This window comes from Portunus trituberculatus, chromosome 29, assembly GCF_017591435.1.
Source record: "Portunus trituberculatus isolate SZX2019 chromosome 29, ASM1759143v1, whole genome shotgun sequence".
In the NCBI taxonomy this organism is placed as follows: domain Eukaryota; kingdom Metazoa; phylum Arthropoda; class Malacostraca; order Decapoda; family Portunidae; genus Portunus; species Portunus trituberculatus.
Genome location: NC_059283.1, coordinates 912,685 through 932,869, shown reverse-complemented (window position 1 = coordinate 932,869; position 20,185 = coordinate 912,685). Strand labels below are relative to the sequence as shown.

Here is a 20,185-nt window from a genome sequence, read left to right as displayed (position 1 = left end):
CTATGAGCTCTGAGCTCGCTCCGTAATGGGGAAGACTGGCTGGGTGACCAGCAGACAACCGGAGGTGAATTACACACACACACACACACACAGCTCTCTAGCTCAGTGGAAATATCCTTGTATGTCATTTGTTAAGTTGATGTCTGTACTCAGCTCACGAGCAGGTTATCCTCTTGAGCAGGAGGATGGAATGCATTGTGTAAAAGGTGTCAGCCTTACTCTCTCTGATGCAGTAAGAGCTAGTAATCCCACACACACACGCACACACACAAACACACCCACCCACCCACACACACACACAGTGACAGATATGTGCTTTACCTTTCTGCACAGGGGCCATGAGGTTTAGCAAGAGTTGGTGGATGTATAATAAATTATTTAAAAGATATCTTTTATTATATGTTATTGATATATATATATATAATTTTCAACAAATGGTACATATAAAACAGAACTCTAAAATAAATACAAGGTTTAAATCTTTTGACTTCGGCAACAAATTGATGTAGTATACTAAAGTTCTTACTCCTGTTTATTTGTTGTAACGGTGTATTCTTTGCACTGGATGATATGCATACATGTAATCAGTCTTTGTTCCCCACCACATAGTGATACAGTGTAAGTGATCTTAATAAATGTACAGTTCAGGCCAGAACTTGCCCATAAAGGTTCTGGCAAGATAGGTTAGGCAATAAGTTTCCTGTACAGTGGGTAGTGTGGAAGTGACTCGTTACTCACTGTTTACTGATGGAAAAACTTGTGGTGAGATTAAAAATAAATGCGCCAGGAATGTAGCTAACTGAGGTAAGGTAGTGCCATTTTTTTTTTCTTTTTGCATAGCTTACACATGGCACTGCACTCAACAATAGGCAAAGCAGTCCACTGTATGAAACATTTCTGTGACTTCCACTTCCAAATGAGCGACCACTTGACATGAATGAAATGTGAGACGGAAATCAAATAGTACTATCTCATTTTTGTAACAATAAAATTCAACAAAATAAAGTGAGTTTATCAAAAAATTACCAGTCTAGGTTACTTATTTACTTTGGTGAATATTGCCTTTTGCTGGCACAGTGAAGGGTGTCAAGGGTGGGCCTCTGGTGGCACCAAGATACTGGCCGCCCCACACCTCGTGCTTTGTTGTGAGTGATACAGTGGCAACTTTACAAAATGTTATGTAAAACTATACAAAATTTCAATAATATCATGGAAGACCTACTGAGAGAGAGAGAGAGAGAGAGAGAGAGAGAGAGAGAGAGAGAGAGAGAGAGAGAGCACAAATGAGTATATGGTGAGTCCTGCCAGTCATGTATGTTCAATTGCCTCACTACACACACTAAAGGCTGCACCAGCACATGTTGTACTCACTAATCACTAATCCTATCCACTGCCTTCATACAGAAAGTATTCACAAGTTTTGTTTTCATGTAAGCTAATTTTCCTTATTCATGTATGCACTTTACTGCAGCTTTATACTAAATATCTGTGTTTCAGGAATTCAAACATGCTACAAGACTAAAAATCACTATAAGTATGAACATGATGCAAGAGAAATAACATAGTAGTGAGCATCACACTAACCATTGTTGGAAAGCATGTGATACTGGCGGCTATAATATTTCTCCGGCCATTTCCTTTGGCTGATGGTCACGCAACATATTAGGATTCTCAAAACACTACTCTTTATGCAGACACTTCTTAACAATTTTAGTACAATGAACAAAGTTATACAATGCAGATTTTCTATATAGGGTCACTTTGCACAAATGACACCAGTGGAATTATTTGCAAAAATGTACATGTATATAGAAAATTCAAATTAATCCTCTGCACCGTTCTTCTTCTCTCTGGTGCAAACTTTGTGTGTGTGTGTGTGTGTGTGTGTGTGTGTGTGTGTGTGTGTGTGTGTGTGTGTGTGCTGTGCTGTAAAATACATCATGGAGTGTGTGGTGCTAATGATGTGAGGTGTGTCATGAAGTATGTGGACAACCTCCTCCCATGCCCTCATTGAGCTCATGGAAATCCACACATCATACTCAGAGCAATGCAAAGTGAGTTCTACCTTTGTGAACAAGTTGAGCTAAGGTGGTGGTGGTGGTGAGACAGCCTGCTGGTACACATACTGTTTTCTGAATGCACACTGTTTTCATCACCATAATAAAAACAATACAAACAAACAAAAATGTGCATCAGTAAGTCCTGCATTCATTATTATTAATTATCATTTAGTTCTTTTTATGAAATATGCTCTTGGTATTTCCACTCGCTTCAATTGTATATCTGATATGTTTTGCAGCACTTGTACATTGATGGATTAGCAATGGAAATACTAAACAATTCTAAAATGTTGTTATTTTTACATCTACTGAATCACTCAGAAGGGCAGCAGTGAATGCTGCAAAAGGATACTGTCATTTTTCATTCTTCATTCTTGCTTTGAATCACTATGTTCCATGTTTGTGTTTAGCAAGACCACATCATGTTCCACTTACACTGGCAACAGTAACAGCATGCTGTTCTGAGGGCAAAGCAATCTTTTGCTGTATGTTGTGGTGCTATGCTCTCCACATCCAAGATCCTCAATGTTCTCACAGTAACCTGCTCTACTGCCAGCATAACATGAACATTCAAAGGAAACATTTCTACCATGAGATTAACACTGCCACACATGTGCAGTGGCTTACGTTTGTATGATAACACAATTTTGTAAACAAACACTCATAAAAAAATCATGAATCTATATTATTGAAAGTCATCCAAGTTTTGAGATCAGATTGAAAAAGCTTTTTGAAATACAATGTTCAACTAATCTCCACAGACCTCAACTCAACTTGTCAGCCACAAAGGAAGGGGCATTGTGTGTGGGAAGCTTGCATGCAGTCATGGATGGGGTTATTTGTTATCTCAGGCAATATGGCTTGTGTGAGAATCCCACTAAACTTAATATATTCCTCAGTACAATTTGTTCACCATATATATACAACACTTGGAACAAGGGGACCAGAGATGCCCAAAACACATAATCACTTCACTCAATCACTCAGAAATATATTGTGCAAGTATCAATTGTCCATCACTTGATTCATTGCACAACTGTTACAAGGCAATTTTGTAAGAAACACAACCACAAGAAAAGTCCAGCTAAGTCTCCATACACTACAAGGAACTGTGCTGGTTTATAATTTTATGAGAACAAAATTAATAAGAAAATGAGAGATTGGGAAGAACATTCTGTAAGGAGTAGAACTCTGTTGCACCTTGTGACTGGGGTGTTTGCAGTCATCTGAGTTGCTGTTGGTCACTGGCTGTTTTAAAGTAAGACTTGGTACACACTTCACAGTGCTCTGCAGATCCACATTCTAAAACTGTCTCTTGTGATACACTGATGTACTGTACCTACATGCAGCAACACACTACTCCTAAGTGTTTCATGTGAACAGTATCCACTGAATTTGGTGATGCACATTCTACAGAACAGTTATTATAAGCTAAATAATTTTAATTAAACTCTTTATATTTACTTCTGGTCTCTTTCTACATGCTTAATTTCTAAAATTCTATCCACTGTTTTCTAAAGTTACTAATGTTTAACTGGTAAGTCCTGAAAAGAATCAAACAAGTATTATTATTGCTACAAGGATACTGTGACTGACAAAACCATGCCAAGATGAAAGGACCAGGCAACATCACACACGTTGACTTCGCCTAAAGATTCTGCATCAAGAGACAGTTATTTCCCTCAGATGTACCAGGATTCAAGTTAATTATAAAACTACAATGGATAAAGTAAACTTGTAGAGAGGTAAAAATAGCATTTGTCCCAAAGTGACTATGTATTACAAACCCAAGAGTGTTTGTCACACTTTTTGCTTTCTATTTCATGATGGCTGAAATCTTCCTATTTTTATGAATTAACTTGATAATACATAAATGATAAGATATATTTTTCAAGCAAATAATTTTTTTTGTGTGTAAAATTGAGTTGGCTGGTGAATCTGGCAGTTTTTTCCAGACCACTGCAAATGCCCCAATTAAAAATGTCCCAATATTGAAAGCCATACTTCAAGAACAATCTTAAATCCATACCAGTCTGAATATTCAAACAACTGTTACAATCTTACTGAATATTTCTCACATTCACACAAAAAAAATTTAAACTAATACAAATGTTTAATCTCAGTGTTCCTTCTACTGTCTACGAGCACCACGACACACAGACTGCACCAAGCGTTGCCTTGGTGGTGACTGCTACCAGTAAAAACTGTTCACCAGCCAGTGTCGGTACAAAAATGGCAGAAAATCTGTGCAAAGTTCCTATATACATACACTTACTTGTTAGTTATTTCTCCATTAGGTATAAATGAGGTGATATCACAACCTTTTCTCACCCGGCTCATCCAGCAAGCATTGAGCAGAATACTGAGAAAGCCTGCTTTTCTGGTCCTAATTTTTCGAGTTACTTCAGTATCACAAGTGTTCTATAAAAATACAATCCCTACAAACTCACACATTAATACTATGGCTTCCTATCAAAACTAGTAATATTTACTAATTGTACCTAAAACTACAAAAATTGAAAACTTTTCTGACAATTCTGAAATAATAGACTCTGTAACATGATCACATCTACACAAAATTAATTAGGAATAAAATCTGCTTAATCATTGTTGCATGATGTGCGGTTCTGATTGTCCTAGCCATTCATAAAAATTCTTATTATAGATGAAAACATGAAAGATTCTTATTATACATTTTACAGCCACCGGAACCTGTCCAGATCTGACTACAAGGCACAGCACTACACCAGCCCTCTCCTGATGCCTTGAGCACGTCACTCAGTGTTTGTTACTCTAGAGAATGGAAATGCAACTTGAGAGTTTATCTGCCATGGAAACACAAACATGTACACACAAACACATCACAAACACTTGGCACTCTCAAGATAAACAACCACCAATCACATACAAAAGATGCATCAGGAAGGACTCAGCTGTAAACCTCTATAATACATGAATTGAAAGAGACAGGCGAAGGTGGATCCTAAGGGCTCAGGTACCTCTCAATCAGGTGAGTGGCTGACACTGGTAGCAGTTGTCCATCAGCAGTGGCTGGTAACGCTCAACCTGGATGGTGGTGTGGAGGATCTGATGCCTTGACCTGATGACTCGCTGTGCATCCCTCAGCACACACTCTGGGTCTGTGTGGGAGTCTGTGGGGAGAAGAGGCTGTGAGAGGAACATCTCATCCCTGAGGAATGTGTATTATATTGGCTTTACAATGAGAAGAAGAAAAAAAAAAAAAAAAAAAACATAATTGACCAGAACAAGATCCATTTTCTTTGTGAGTCAGATCAAGTAATAAAGGGCTGAATCAATATATCAAACTACAAACTACAACTGCCTCAACACCCACCAATGGCCAAGTGGACTGAGCAAGCATTTTTATCCAGGGTAAGCGCCCACACATGTAAGGAATGCACCATTTTGACACCTGGAAGAGCCGTGAGGTTGGATACCACCATTGCATAGTCCACTCCTGCAGGGGCTCCCTCCATCAGGACATTAGCCAAGTCCTTCAGGATGGGCACCGTTGTAAAGAGGACTAGCACCGAAAAGATGAAGGTGCAGATGGGATCAGCAATTTTGTACTGTGGCTGGAAGAGGAAAGAACAATGGAGTCAGTGATGGCTGGGTGGGATTTGACACAAAGGACCAACAGAAGAATAATCAAGTATTCATGACACACTAGGAGTGAAAAATGAAAGACTATTGTGTGCATTGGTTATCTTGGTGGAATATATTGAAGGAAAAATGTGTGACAGCAATTAATGTGCATCCAAAACACAGGAAGAAAACTTTAGAGTGGAATGGCAAAGAGGTGAAATAGATGAAAATATATTCTTAAAAATGGTCAGCACATTTAGTAAAGAATGAAAAGTGTAAAAACTTGATAGCTAAATTTTGGTTCCTAAGAGATGAATGTGTCACATGAAAGGCATTATGTTAACAAATCCTTACATAAAATCTGATAATGTAAGCTGCTATAAGCACACCAATGCTCTGGATCAAGTCCCCCAGCACGTGTATGAAGGCTGCTCGGACATTGATGTTGGTGGCATTTCCTGAAGACCCCTGGGGCTGATCAGGGGAGGTGGATGAGGGCTGCTGCTGGATGTGTGGCCTCCCGTGGCTGTGGCCGTGGCCACCATGACTGTGGCCACCGTGACCTGTGTGAAGGGCCACGCCAAGGCTGGAAGGCAGGCAGGAGTTATTGCTTTTCAGGATTTATTGTGTGTAATTTACATTTTAGTTACGTATATTGATATCATGATTAGTATCTCCTGCTACTGTTATTACTATTATTATTCCTATCATTGTGAGTTTGAATCCCCTGTGAGAGCTACTGTCTCCTGAATATCTGATCCTTGCATGGCAGAGGTCACTTCCCACACTTACATGATGTTTATGACGACGCCAAGGCCAGCCACAATGATCATGGTGTCGGCCTCCACCTCAAAGTCCATGGTTATGACACGCTGCACAGCCGCATACACCAGGATCCCAGTGATGACCCAGATGATGAGCACACTCACCACAGCCCCCAGCACCTCTGTCAGCCAGAACACAGGTGTGGTGTGGTGCCACTATTCAACACTTTATCAATCATGTCCAGTCCACACTTGCCGTTGTCTCAAGAACATTTGCTGGACATGACAACATTTTCCCTACATATACAAAATGACTAAAAATTATACCATTATTATTACAGTGAAAACTATTAAAATTTCTATAAACACAGTCACTTGTAATTATAACTTATTATTATTACTACTACTATCAGAGTAACGTAAGCTACAATACACCAATTCCATTCAAATGCTGGGAACTTTTTAAGTGAGAGTTGTTTGCATCCAGAACTGTGTGCTAAGCTTCAGGTTTTGGTCTACTCTAAACACATGAAGCAAACTGTATAATCTTCTTACAGTAACTAGTGACTTGAGACAATCTAAAATAATGCAAAAACTCTCATGAAAGGAAGAAGAAAAATATGCAAACTATGAGTATATCAACTGAAGAGGAATACAGAGTCTCTTACCAGCCCTGTGGTAGCCAAAGTTCATCTTCTTTGAGGCCGGCCGCATGGCAAAGTATATGGCCATAAGGGACACCAGGAAGGAGACCAGATCACTCAGCAGGTGGGCTGAGTCGGACATGATGGCAATGCTGTTGGCCAGGTAACCGCCAATTGCCTCACCAATCTGAGTAAACATAATATTAAGCACATCAAAAGTCTGCCAAGCTGAAAAATTAATGGAGAACTTTGTTACAGCATACATAATTACTAGCTGAGCGAGAGAGAGAGAGAGAGAGAGAGAGAGAGAGAGAGAGAGAGAGAGAGAGAGAGAGAGAGAGAGAGAGAGAGAAAGCCCAATACTCACCAGGAAGACAGTGGTGAGGCAGCAGGCAATGGAGAGCTTGGTCATGGCCCGCTTGGAGGACTGAACACTTGGTTTTGGTAAGTGGCAGTGGTCTGAACTGAGGCTGCCTTGGCTGAGGGATCCATGCCTGGCCTCTTGGTCCTCCTCCTCATCCTCATCCTGCAGAAAATACATTAATACAGTTTCCTGGAGTGTTTATTCTTGCTCTTACATATCCTGAAAGTGTTCTTTAAAATGCATTTACAAATTCATCCACTATTTTTTATAAGGTACTAAATTTATACTGTGAAGCAAATAGTAGCAAATTCATTCTTAAATGATGCTACAGAGACTGAAATATAAGTAAATGACACTCTTCCACTATACAACTGCCACTTCTATACACTACAGACAAATGCCAAACAAACCAGCCTATGATGCTTTACAGATGCACATTTACAGAACATTTGTCGTAAGGCATTTCATAGCAGGAGTTTAACATAAGACAGTCACTCTTGTCACACTGAGGGATTTCAGTTTCTGCTCTCTTTAGATGAGCCGGAAATTTTTAATATCACATTTTTCCCCTGTTTTGTATACCGACACTTTCTTTGAGTGATAAGGATGTGGATGTGGATGTTTATCAAATGATAAAAGCAAAGAAGTGTATCTTATCACAAGCACAACATCTAGATTTTAAAAAGCAAGCATTTAAGGTACTATCACACTAGCACACTTTTGACAACTTTTTTTTCCATCAACTTCCTGAAAATCGACAATATTTTGAGGGTGCCTCATCACACACAAGCTGTCACTGTTCTGCAACTTATTACAAGTTTTGTAAATAGTCCTTTGGGGAACCAGTACTCAAGTGGGGCTTCTTTTTAATATTTTGTTGCCCTTGGCAGACCTTTCCTCCTGCATGAAAGAAAGAAAAAAAAAAAAAAAAAAAAAAATATATATATATATATATATATATATATATATATATATATATATATATATATATATATATATATATATATATATATATATATATATAAAAATAAAGTACGATGGTATCTAGCACGCAGGAGTAGAGAGATACAGATTCTCCAACAGTGTAAACATATGTAAACATATCCACACACACAGCTTTACTAAACAAGGTGGAATCTAAAGCTTTTCGTCTTATCAACTCTTCTCCTCTAACTGACTGTCTTGATTCTTTAAGTCACCGCCGCAATGTTGCATCTTTATCTGTCTTCTACCGCTGTTTTCATGCTGTCTGCTCTTCTGAACTTGCTAACTGCATGCCTTCCCCCCTCCTGCGGCCTCGCTGCACAAGACTCTCTACTTCTTCTCATCCCTATTCTGTCCATCTTCCTAATGCAAGAGTTAACCAGTATCTTCACTCCTTCATTCCCTACACTGGTAAACTCTGGAACTCTCTACCTGTGTCTGTATTTCCACCTGCCTATGACTTAAACTCTTTCAAAAGAGGAGTGTCAAGACACCTCTTACGTTAACTGGACCCTCCTTTAGATTTTTTGTTTTTCTCTTTCTACTTTCCTCTTAACAGGGCCTGGCAACCAGCGGATTTTTTTTCCAACACTTTGTTTGCCCTTGGCCAGTGCCCTTGTAATGTAAAAAAAAAAAAAAAAAAAAATATGAGTGCCTCTTGTATACCTGTGCATTTTCTATACTGCCAAATATGGTGTGCTTAAATACTTCACACAACACCTTCAATGTATTGTATAATATGACAATAACAGGATACTTTCTTGAGGGAAGGGAGTAATAATTTTCCTTTTATTTCTTATGGGAAAAATTTGTTTGGTACATGTTCTATTTGGTATATGCCTGAGGATCTGAGGTGGATCAAGGAAAAATGAAAATTATTGCATTAGGCGCCACAACAGCTTAGGTCATATGGCACCGCTAGGTTAACGCTACATCTCCCACCAGACAAGTAGGTTTGGCAAGGATTTGAACCCGGGCCACCAAGATCGGAGGTGCAAGCACAAGCTGCCTTAACCAATTACACCACCCAGCCCCCTAAGATGGATCAAGGAAGTATATCACGGACCACTCTACATAACAAGATGAGATGATCTGTCATGGAATGAGAGTGAGGGTCTAGTGGACACACTGGTGAAGGAGAGGACTGGGAGTGGAATGCGAAGCTTTCTTGATTAAGGAAATTGACTAGAACAACTGTTTCACCAGGTCAGGAATTACAGCCTCATGCATCGTAACAAAAAACAACCTTTCTGGGGCCTTGTGAGAACTGTGGCTGTGTGAAATATTGAATATATAGTGCCTTTGTGGCCACGGGGGGAACTAGGGACAAAATTTCACTTTGGGAGAGACACAACACTCCTGAAGGAACACACGCAGCAGATGTCCTTGGCCACAGCACAAGTCCAGACACACAGAAAGTCATAATTAACATCATTATTATTTTTTTTTTATTATGCATGAAGGAAAACCGGACAAGAGCAACAAAAAAAAGGCCCTCCCCACAAAAAAAAAAGGCCCACTTGATTGCCAATTCCCTTCAAGAATAATGGTTAGCCACAAATCTGGCATAAATGTCTGGATAAATCACCAAAAAACCTTACAAATTCCCCTCACATCCCTATGACTGCCCTCAGCACCCACACCCATCCACACCCCCACAATACCCGCCCCTCCCTCAACCCAGCACTCACACGCAGAAGGGGGACATCATCATCATCAGTCTGGGCAGGAGTCCCATTAGTACACACATGGGTGGGGTCCGTAAGTACTTCGCCTCGTCTGCTAGTCCTCTCCACACTAGAAATACTAATACTATCGTGGCCACTTGAAACATACGAGCTGGAGAGGAAGGAGGCGGAAATGGTGCGACATCTTGTACAAAATGTCGGCTTGACGTCTTCCACTTGCTCGTCCAGGATACTGAGGCGTGGGGTAATGACCTCCAGTATCTCGTCATCCAGCACTCCCTCCGTCATTACGCCATTAAAGGCCCCAGGAGGCTCCAAGACAGTGTTGGATGCCAGCCCTGTTGTCTTGGGGTCCATGTTTACCCCGCCACCTGACTATAAGTGGCGCAATCATTAGAAAGTCAACAGATGGAGCCTCGATCCTCCATTGCTGATGCTCTTATGTTTAAATATTTCAGTTTATTTTCCCGAAAGTCTTATTTTGAGATATTTAACATCTCTTACCATATATATTTAATCAAGAAACACGTGATTTTTATTTTATCTCGCCTTTTACCTCTGAAACAATGAGATAAGATGATAGGGGAAGACAAAAGCGTCCGCTCTACTCACGGCACCACAGTATCATTTATCATTCCCTCACACAAAAATAAGACTACTGAGCTATTGCGTTATCATTACGGAATTTTCAAAAGAGATAACACGACATTGTGGAGACTGGACAAAGAATGACGCTGCTGAAATAGAATCTAAGTAGAGAGTCAACCCGACCGTCATTTGTCTATCAAGTCACGGTCATGTTTTTCTCTCGTCCTTATGGCGCCTCTTCCTCTTGTGCTTTAATCGATAATAACACTACACACCGCTGAAATACACACATCACGCTTCACGCCTCCCCTGAAATCCCCAAGAAGCCCTTCCGAACTGAATAACTGGCAAGATAACGAGAGATAAGGGAGAAAAGTACGCCAGGAGGGAGTAGGGGACCACAACACCCTCCATATTGAATTAAAGGCTTGCACACGGCACTCAAGGTAAGGCTGTCGCGGGTCTTTCGGATTTTACAAGATAATTAACATCTCTACTCCTGTGACATGCCAACCGAGAGTGTCACAAGGTCATTATGGTGCTATAGATGACAGGACGTGGCGCTGGCTCGGGGGAAAAGTGGATATTTGAGGATTTTGCTAGTCAGACATACAGACAGACAAAACAAGAGGCGGTGTTGAGGCTAGGGGTGGGATTTTAAGTGTCTTGGCTTCACTAACGAGGGTTGTATGGGTGTTGTACTGTTATTATTGATGGGTCTATAGGTCACTGGTGGGCTTGTGTCGCCTGTACTGGGGTATACGTATGGCTGACTTTCGTATTAAATTATGTATATTTTTGTGTATATTTCATTTGTTCCGGTTCAGTCAGCTGTTATCCGGATTTAAATAGAAGCCATGCCGTTCAGTACTTCGTAAATCACGCTAATTAACTGCCTTTTTCATTGTAATTTTTTTTTTTATATAGTTTATTTGCTTCTCTTGTTCTGTCTTTGCCCGGAACAGAGATGGACAATGTGCGTGAGGGATAACAGTTAACAGGGACAAGAATGATAAGATTAAACTGTTGTGTTGTGTTGCGTTGTGGTTGTGATGCTGCAGTGTTGTGATGGGTCCTGTAGCAGCATTCCCACGTGGAGGAGGATGTCTCACCCATTCTCTTCACTTCCCTTCTCAGTTTCTCATCCTGTCAGTAATTTTCCACATTAAACAACATCTTGGAGCTTTAAACTGAATTTCCTAGTCCCCTTTCTTTCGTTAACCTTTCTCTCGTGCTTGCTTTCTCCTGTTCTTTTATTTTTCTGCTTTACAATGTACCGGGTAACCTCAGTGTAGTTACCACGTAGTATATTCTTACTGATATTTTCCAGACTCATGTTCCCGAGGTTATTAAGGTTGAAATATAAGTTTTGTGTACAGATAGAGGTGTTATAGTAGTAGTTAGGTACGTGGTTTATTTATTTGTTTATTTTTCTCTCTCGGTTGCTGTTCTTGGGTATTTAGAGATGCAATTCTAAGAGAGGAGAGTGAAAATCAATGTTAGTTTCCCAGATCCCGTTAGTGGTGTCCTCTGCTCTCATTCCCCCCCATCACCCATCTCTCTCTCTCTCTCTCTCTCTCTCTCTCTGTGTGTGTGTGTGTTATACGTTTACCAAATATTAACAAATCGTAATAACATCGTAATGTTTTTTGAGATCAGATGAAAAACACGTGGTTGATTCATAGCTTGTCTTATCATTGCCATTCCTCTCTCTCTCTCTCTCTCTCTCTCTCTCTCAGTGCATGTAAGGTTAAGTGTACTTCCTAGTGGAGCTCCGCCTAACTGTGTCATTGAGGGCGTTTTATAAGTGAATGTAGAATGATTTGTTGCACACGCGATTAGAGCACCACTGGCGTTCAGCTCTCGTTCATCGTGTATTAATAGATGAGTGCCACGTGGAGGAACAGCTGCAGGAGGTGGAGGAAGAGGTGGTTATGGTGGTGGTGGGTGTTGGATCGGCAGGAAAGGAAATAAATAAGAAATTGTTGGTGGTGGTGGTGATAGAGATGGTGATAGTGGTGATGATGATGGTAGTAGTAGTAGTAGTAGTAGTAGTAGTAGTAGTAGTAGTAGTTTAGGAAAAGAGAGATGTTAATGATACTGATGATAATATTAATAATGACAAAAAGAAGTCCGCCAACAAAACGAGACAAAAAAAAATATAAATAAAAGTAATAAATAACAAAGACAGGAACAATTTGCCTTATAACGAAAAATAAAGTTAACTCTTCTCACCTGTCCTGTTACCTGTTTTGCTGTCTGTCTGTCTGTCTGTCTGTCTGTCTGTCTGTCTACTTTAATCTCGCGTTTTCATATTCATTCTGCTTGCTTCAGAAACATGTGTTGGGATTAGAATAGTAAAGACTCTGGCTGTTAATCTTTTGACCTCCATAGACGCTTCCTAATGCAAATAAAATCGTCTAATCGTACTCAAAACTCATGGTAATAATGCGAGTCAGTACTGAAGGGATTAAAATAGTGAAGATTGTGGCCATTTATCTTTTGACCTCCATAGACGCTTCCTAATGCTAATAAAGTTTAATCGTACCCAGAAATCTAGGTAAAAATGTGTCTCAGTATTGAAGGGGCTAAATACACCTCACCATGTTAGAATGTGTGGGGGCGACCGTGAGGGGTTGGGTGGGGAGTGGGGAGGTGGTTGACGTGGCTGGGGTGGCAGGTGGCTGGGGTGGCAGGGGTGACTGGGGTCGTAGGGGGATGGGGGTGGTGGGGAGGGCCTTGTACAGGGTTCGTTTCCTCAACCTACTTGGATCTGCCCCAGAGTACAAGCAGAGTGTGAGTGTTAGTGCTAAATTTGGAGTGTTTCCTGCCTTCCTTCTTGCCTCACCATTAATAAAGGAAGGTCGCGGCTAGACGAGATGAACGTTGAGTATTGGCAGTGTGTGTGTGTGTGTGTGTGTGTGTGTGTGTGTGTGTGTTAAAATTTAGCGTTTTCCATTGATTTTATTTAGTTTTATTTCCTTCGTCCTTGTCTCTCTATTTTTATTTATTTATTTTTTTTGGTACTCTTGTTTATCTATTCATTTGTCTGCACACTGGATATTGGCAGTGTGGGTGCATTGACTACTGAATATTTGGGATTTGCATGTATCCTTTTATTTAATTTATACCATGTGGGCTTTTCACGGGAATTTCTGGGCTAAAGGGGATACTTTTTGGGGTACTTCCTATCTGAAAGCCCACCCGCTAGGAAACCGTTGCCCCGAGTGAGGAAGCCCAACCTACACTCGGACCGTGGACATGACTCAAACCCGTGCGCTTGGAGACACCTCGGACCTCAAAGCACGCATGGTTCTTATATTTGAATTGTTCTTATTGATACTCTTATTCATTTATTCGTCTTGTTACTCACCCTTTTTATTGATTGATTTATGCGTGTATTGGTTCATGTACTATTAGGACAAGTCGTTTGGTGCAGTTGTTCATTGTATTTTATCTATATTAAGGGAAATCTGGGTAAAGGCAACAAGATGGCTACTGTCCGCGTTGACTAATTCTTTCTAATCTTTTATGGATACTGCTATTCCAGTGGGCCTTTTTTTTTCTAATATATATATATATATATATATATATATATATATATATATATATATATATTTTTTTTTTTTTTTTTTTTGCAGTTTTAACTCATGCATAATAAAAAAGATCTACTTACATGCCAGTCCCTGAGGAGGTCAGAGAGAGTTAGCTAAGATAATGGGATAAAAGTCTTTGAACCTCCTTCTTTATTTATTTATTTTCACTGCCACGTTATAACTTCTTTGTACAGTTTTTTCTCTTAACCACTTCAGTTCCTTGACGCATTTTCATATTCACTGTGGTTTCTATTTGGTGATTTTATACAGCTTCAGAAACTCGTGTGTGGGATTGAAATAGTGAAGCCTCTATCCATTAACCCCTTCATTACTGGGACGAATTTTTACCTTGTGTTCTGTGTACCATTAGACCATTTTATTGACATTAGGAAGGGTCTGTGGAGTTCAGAAGATTAATGGCCACAGTTTTCACTATTTTAATCCTGACATAAGTTTCTGAAGCTGTGTAAAATCACCAAATAGTAAACAGAATGAATATAATAACGCGTCCTGGTACTGAAAGGATTTATCTTCCGACCTTCCTAATGCAAATAAAATCACATAATAGCCAAAACTCAAGATGGAAATCCATGTCTCACGTTTTTTGCATTGGTAACGTTTGGGTCATGGTTTATTTTTCACTCGCTACGTTTGCTTGAATTCTGACATACAAGGCCATATTCAGCGCCTTGCTCTCTCACCACGACAATTTCTTAAGTCCCAGAGACGAGTAGCAAGGTTTTCAAGACAGTTTCTCTCTATCATAACCTAGAAATCTTACTAATCCATCACCAAAACCATAAAATTACCCTTAAAAACATAAGTATCCTCAACTAGAGTCTTTAGAATAGAAATCCTACTAACCCATCACCAGAAACATAAAATTACCCTTAAAATCCATGAGTATCTTCAACCAGAGTCTTTAGAAATAGTCGTGGTGAGAGAGCAAAGCGTTTCTGAATTCTGGCATATAAGGCGAGGAATGCACAAGGGGATACTATTAGCGAAGCACCGCAAGGGACAAAAGCAACGTATACACAGGAACAGCGCTAGTACGAGCCTAAGGAGACATTTATTCACATCTGATGGAAAAGAGGTAAATAACTGGGATTGCCTGATATTGGTAGTGACGCGTATAGTTTGAAGGTAGTCTAAGATCCTGATGGTGAATTAGTAGAATAAATTACTGATTGATTTGTAGAGTGTGCGCTGAAAAAAGAAGAGAAGGAGGAGGAGGATGAGATGGAGGAGGAGGAGGAGGAGGAGGAGGAGGAGGAAGATGGGAGGAGGAGAGGAAGGGGAGGAGGAGATGGAGGAGGAGGAGGAGGAGGAGATGAAGAAGGAGGAGGAGGAGAGGGAGATGGAAGAGGAGGAAGAGATGGAGGAGGAGGAGAAGAAACGATATTCAGCTAACGTGTCAGCCATATGGTTTAAATTAAAAAGAAAATGTGCTTTTCCTTAACAGGGCGACACTTCTTATTCATTTTGCGTGTAATATATTTTTGCTTCCCTGCGCACGTTCGTTTATTTAATCTGCCGTTTATTTGTTCGTTTTGTATTAGTTTCCCCTTACAGTTTGTTGTGCGGTTGGAGATGGTTGTGTATACGTGGTTAGGTGTGTGAGTTTTTCAGTGAACCCTCAACCTCCCTCCCTCCCTCCCTCCCTCCCTCCCTCTCCTTCTCTCTTTATCTCAATTTGACTCGTTTGTTGATTTTCGTCGTTTTTTTTTCTTTTTCAAGTGGTTAATCGTTGAACACCTGAGAGTATGTGTCATATATATTTTTAGTTGATTTTTTCCATTTCTTTCATTCTTTTTCTTTCTTTTTTTTTCTTTATGTATTTCTTTTCCTTCCTTTCTTTCTTTCTTTCTATCTTTCTTTCTTTTTTCCTTCCTTCCTTCCTTTCTTCCTTCCTTCCTTCCTTCCTTCCTTCTTCTTCTTCTTCCTTCTTTCCTTCTTCTTCCTTCCTTCCTTCCTTCCTTCCTTCCTTCCTTCCTCCTCCCTCCCTCCCTCCCTCCCTCCCTCCCTCCCTCCCTCCCTGACTGCCCAACTATTTTTTTTTTTTTTTTTAGTCCTCTGCTTCCTACTTTCGTCAATAGCTTAGGCCATCAAGAATTAGTACTAATCCACCAAAGCTTTGTAATTTTGTGTATTTCTCCTACAAGCCCTATTTCTCTAGTATTTCGTCTTATATTTTCAAATTTGATACAGTGGAACCATGCGTGCTTTGGGCTCCGAGGGGTCTCCAAGCGCGCGGGTTCTAATCTTGTCCACGGTCCGAGTGTAGGTTGGGCTTCCTCACTCGGGGCAAAGGTTTCCTAGCGGGTGGGCTTTGGGATAGGAGGTACCCCAAAAAAGTATCCCCTTTAGCCCCTGTATAAATGAAAAAGACTAATACTCGCTGTACATAAAATAGTGCAATCTTACACAAATCTCAAGGTGAAAATGTGTCCCCGTGTTGAAAGGGTTAAGAAGATCGAGATTGTTTTGTCTTCCTTCCTTCCCACTCTTTGTTAACACCTTCAGTACTAGGACACGTTTTTACCTTGAGATTTGTGTACCATTAGACCATTTTATTGACATTAGCAAGGGTCTATATAGGTCAGATGATTAATGGCCACAGTCTTCACTATTTTAATCCCCCACATAAGCTTCTAAGGCTGTATTAAATCACCAAATAGTAACCAGAATGAATATGGAAACACGTCCTGGTACTGAGGGGGTTAAATGCTTTTGTATATTATTCATAAGGTAACACTTTTTCCAGATGCTTGTGGAGTGTTCCTTAAATCTCTGTTAGGTTATTCCAGTACATTTCATTCAGGGAGATTGGTTAGCTTCGTGTGTCTATTAGTAAAGCTTATATTTATTTATTCATTTATTTTATTCTATTGTATTCTATTTATTTATATGTTTACTTATTTATTTATTTGATTTATTTATTTGTTTTCTTATTTATCTATTTATTTTATTATATTTTGTGTGTTTGTGTATGTGTGTTCGTGTGTGTGTGTAACTAAATTCTCCATTTATGTATTTATTTAATTTTTTCCTCGTGTATTACTAAAATTTGTAATATTTTTTCGTGTATTTTACTTTTCTCTTTCTTTGTTTGTTATTGTATTTTTCCTTTTATTTATTTCTATTTGTATTTTTTTTATGTTCCTATTTATATGTTTATTTTTCATTTCCTCCCTTTATATCACCAAAGTTCAGAACACTTCCTCTTGTCTTTTTTCTTTATTATCTATTGTTTCCTTCTCCTTCTCTATTTCCGTTATATTTTTTTTCTATTTACGTTCCAATTTGTATATTAATTTTACTTTTCATCATGTATATAACTAGAATTCAGAATATGCTTAACTTTTTTTTCTTTATTAATTTATTTACTTCATTTTCCCCGTCTCTTTATGGTGTATGTTAACCCTTCAGTACCACGACGCGTTTTCATATTCATTCTGGTTAATATTTGGTGATTTTCTACAGCTTCAGAAACTTATGTGGGGGATTAAAATAGTGAAGACTGTGGCCATTAATCTTCTGACGTCTGTACACCCTTTCTAACATCAATGAAATCGTCTAATCACACCCAAATCTAAAGGTAAAAATTCTAATGATAAGCAGTAATTTCTGTCCGGTTCTCCATCCTGTTTTTAACCACTTCAATACTGGGACACGTTTTTAACCTTGAGATTTGTGTACGATTATACCATTTATTGACATTAAGAAGAGTTTGTGGCCGATTAATGGCCGGAATCTTCACCATTTTAATCCCCCACATGAGTTTCTGAAGCTGTGTAAAATTTCCAAATAGTAAGCAGCGTGAATATGGAAACACGTTATGGTCCTGAATGGGTTAATTTTATTCCCTCAGAAGGACGATGCCTGACACACGACTTTGCCAGTGCTCATTGCGACTGTGAAGAATAAATAAATAAATAAATAAATAAAAAAAAAGTGACTCATCTTGGAGACTGTTTAGGGAAATGTTGGCAGGTTTAGAATATTTCTGTGTAGTGTGTGCTTATGTAAGACCTCCCCCCCTCTCTATCTCTCTCTCTCTCTCTCTCTCTCTCTCTCTCTCTCTCTCTCTCTCTCTCTCTCTCTCTCTCTCTCTCTCTCTCTCTCTCTCTCTCTCTCGTGCGTGTTATAGCTTAAAATTATGTGGAAATTAATCTCAAATACTATCACATGAAGTAGAAATAATGATAATTCTAATTCAATATGAAAGAGGAACGTGACGAGACAGACAGAGAGAGAGAGAGAGAGAGAGAGAGAGAGAGAGAGAGAGAGAGAGAGAGAGAGAGAGAGAGAGAGAGAGAGAGAGACCAGTGTGCTCATTCGTGGTATACAGCTTTGAAGTACAACACCTCAAGGGAATGTACGACAGTGGCTTCATTTCCTTCCTATATCGCCTGTGTTGAGATTAGCGTTGCATCTGGTGAGTGACGTGTTTGTGGTCAGGTTGCCAGTGAAGGTAAGACTATTGTTGTTACTTGTGGGTGATAATATTTTGCCCTTACAACGGGTCCCATGTCCAGTGTTTTGAATCCACCTCCTGAAAACTTTAAAGAGTATTCACAGATGTTTGCTCTTCTTCTGATTGCATTTGATAGCGTTTACTGAGTGTGTTTAGAGTTTTTGAACCCCTTCAGTGTTATGACGCGTTTCCATATTCATTGTACTTATTATTTGGTGATTTTATACAGCTTTAGAAACTTATGTGGGATTAAGATAGAGAATATTGTGGCCATTAATTTTCCGACCTCCATAATTCCTTCCTAATGTGAAAAAAATCGTCTAATCACACCTAAACCCAAGGAAAAAAAATGCGTCCCAGTACTTAATGGGTTAATAGCGTTCATTGGGTGTGACAATTTTTAATGGTGTTTTTATGTTTGTAGTGGTAGTTTAATGTGTGATTAGGGTTTATGTTGGTATAGTTTCAAGATGAGTGTTTTTAAAGGTGTTTTTTTAATGGTTTAATTGAAGTGTCTGAAATGTACGAAGGTGTTATTATGATTCTGGCAATAGTTTAAGAAAATATTCGTGATTTTAAAGATTTCATGATTCTTGTAATAGTTTAGTAATTTGTTAGGATTTTCAAAGTTCTGGTGTTGTTGTTGTTCAAGAATGTTGTTTTTATGATTTAAGTTATTGTTTGATGTTATTATCTAGTCACAGTTTAAAATATTTGCGATTCTTAACCCCTTCAATACTAGGACACATTTTTACCTCGAGATTTCTGTACGATTAGACCATTCTATTGACATTACGAAGGGTCTATAGAGATCAGAAGGTAAATAGTCACAGTCTTCACTATTCTAATCCCCCACACAAGGTCTGAAGCTGTATAAAATCACCAAATAGTAAGCAGAATCAATATAGAAAACGTCATGGTACTCAAAGAGTTAAGAAGAGCTTCGTGATCTTCGTGTTAGTAATCAATATTTTCAAGGTAACTTTTGTGAATCGAATGATAACTTAACGTGTGTTCTGCGTCATCAGTCAAGAAAAAAAGACGAAACTCGACCGGCCATCTCTGTGGCTTTTAACCCCTTCAGGACTTGGAAATATTTTTACCATGAGTTTGGGTATGATTGCCCCATATATTTACATCAGGAAGGGTCTATGGAGGTCAGAAGATTAATGGCTAGAATCTTCACTATTTTAATTCCCACAAGTGTCTGCAAGGTGTATAAAATCGCCAAATAGTAAGCAGAATGAATATGAAACGCGCCATAACACTGAAGGTTAAGAATAGTCATGATGAGAGAGTGAATCTTCTCAAAACGCGCGCCGCTGTGTAGAAGAATGCATCGCTTCATAAAGAAAAAAAAAAAAAAGAAATATCACACGGATTAGTTTGGATTATTTTACCTTTGTGAGTA

General features: G+C 39.2%; 2 protein-coding genes across 2 annotated transcripts in view; one reads left to right on the top strand and one right to left on the bottom strand.

Annotated features, from left to right (window-relative positions):
• Nucleotides 1-377: 377 nt before the first annotated feature.
• On the bottom strand, nucleotides 378-10,501 carry LOC123510642 (zinc transporter 2-like). Its single transcript, XM_045265959.1, has 7 exons — nucleotides 10,114-10,501; nucleotides 7,442-7,600; nucleotides 7,099-7,261; nucleotides 6,459-6,612; nucleotides 6,021-6,252; nucleotides 5,416-5,656; nucleotides 378-5,212 (listed from the first exon to the last, which is right to left on the bottom strand). The coding sequence occupies exons 1-7, from the start codon at nucleotides 10,465-10,467 to the stop codon at nucleotides 5,067-5,069; spliced, it is 1,449 nt and encodes a 482-aa protein (XP_045121894.1). The 5' UTR covers nucleotides 10,468-10,501; the 3' UTR covers nucleotides 378-5,066.
• Nucleotides 10,502-10,898: 397 nt separating this feature from the next.
• The window catches only part of LOC123510444 (zinc transporter ZIP10-like), a 45,716-nt gene continuing 36,429 nt past the window's right edge, over nucleotides 10,899-20,185 (top strand). The window contains exon 1 of the mRNA XM_045265634.1: nucleotides 10,899-11,144. The gene's annotated coding sequence lies outside the window, so the exon portion shown is untranslated. The remainder of the gene's footprint in view (nucleotides 11,145-20,185) is intronic.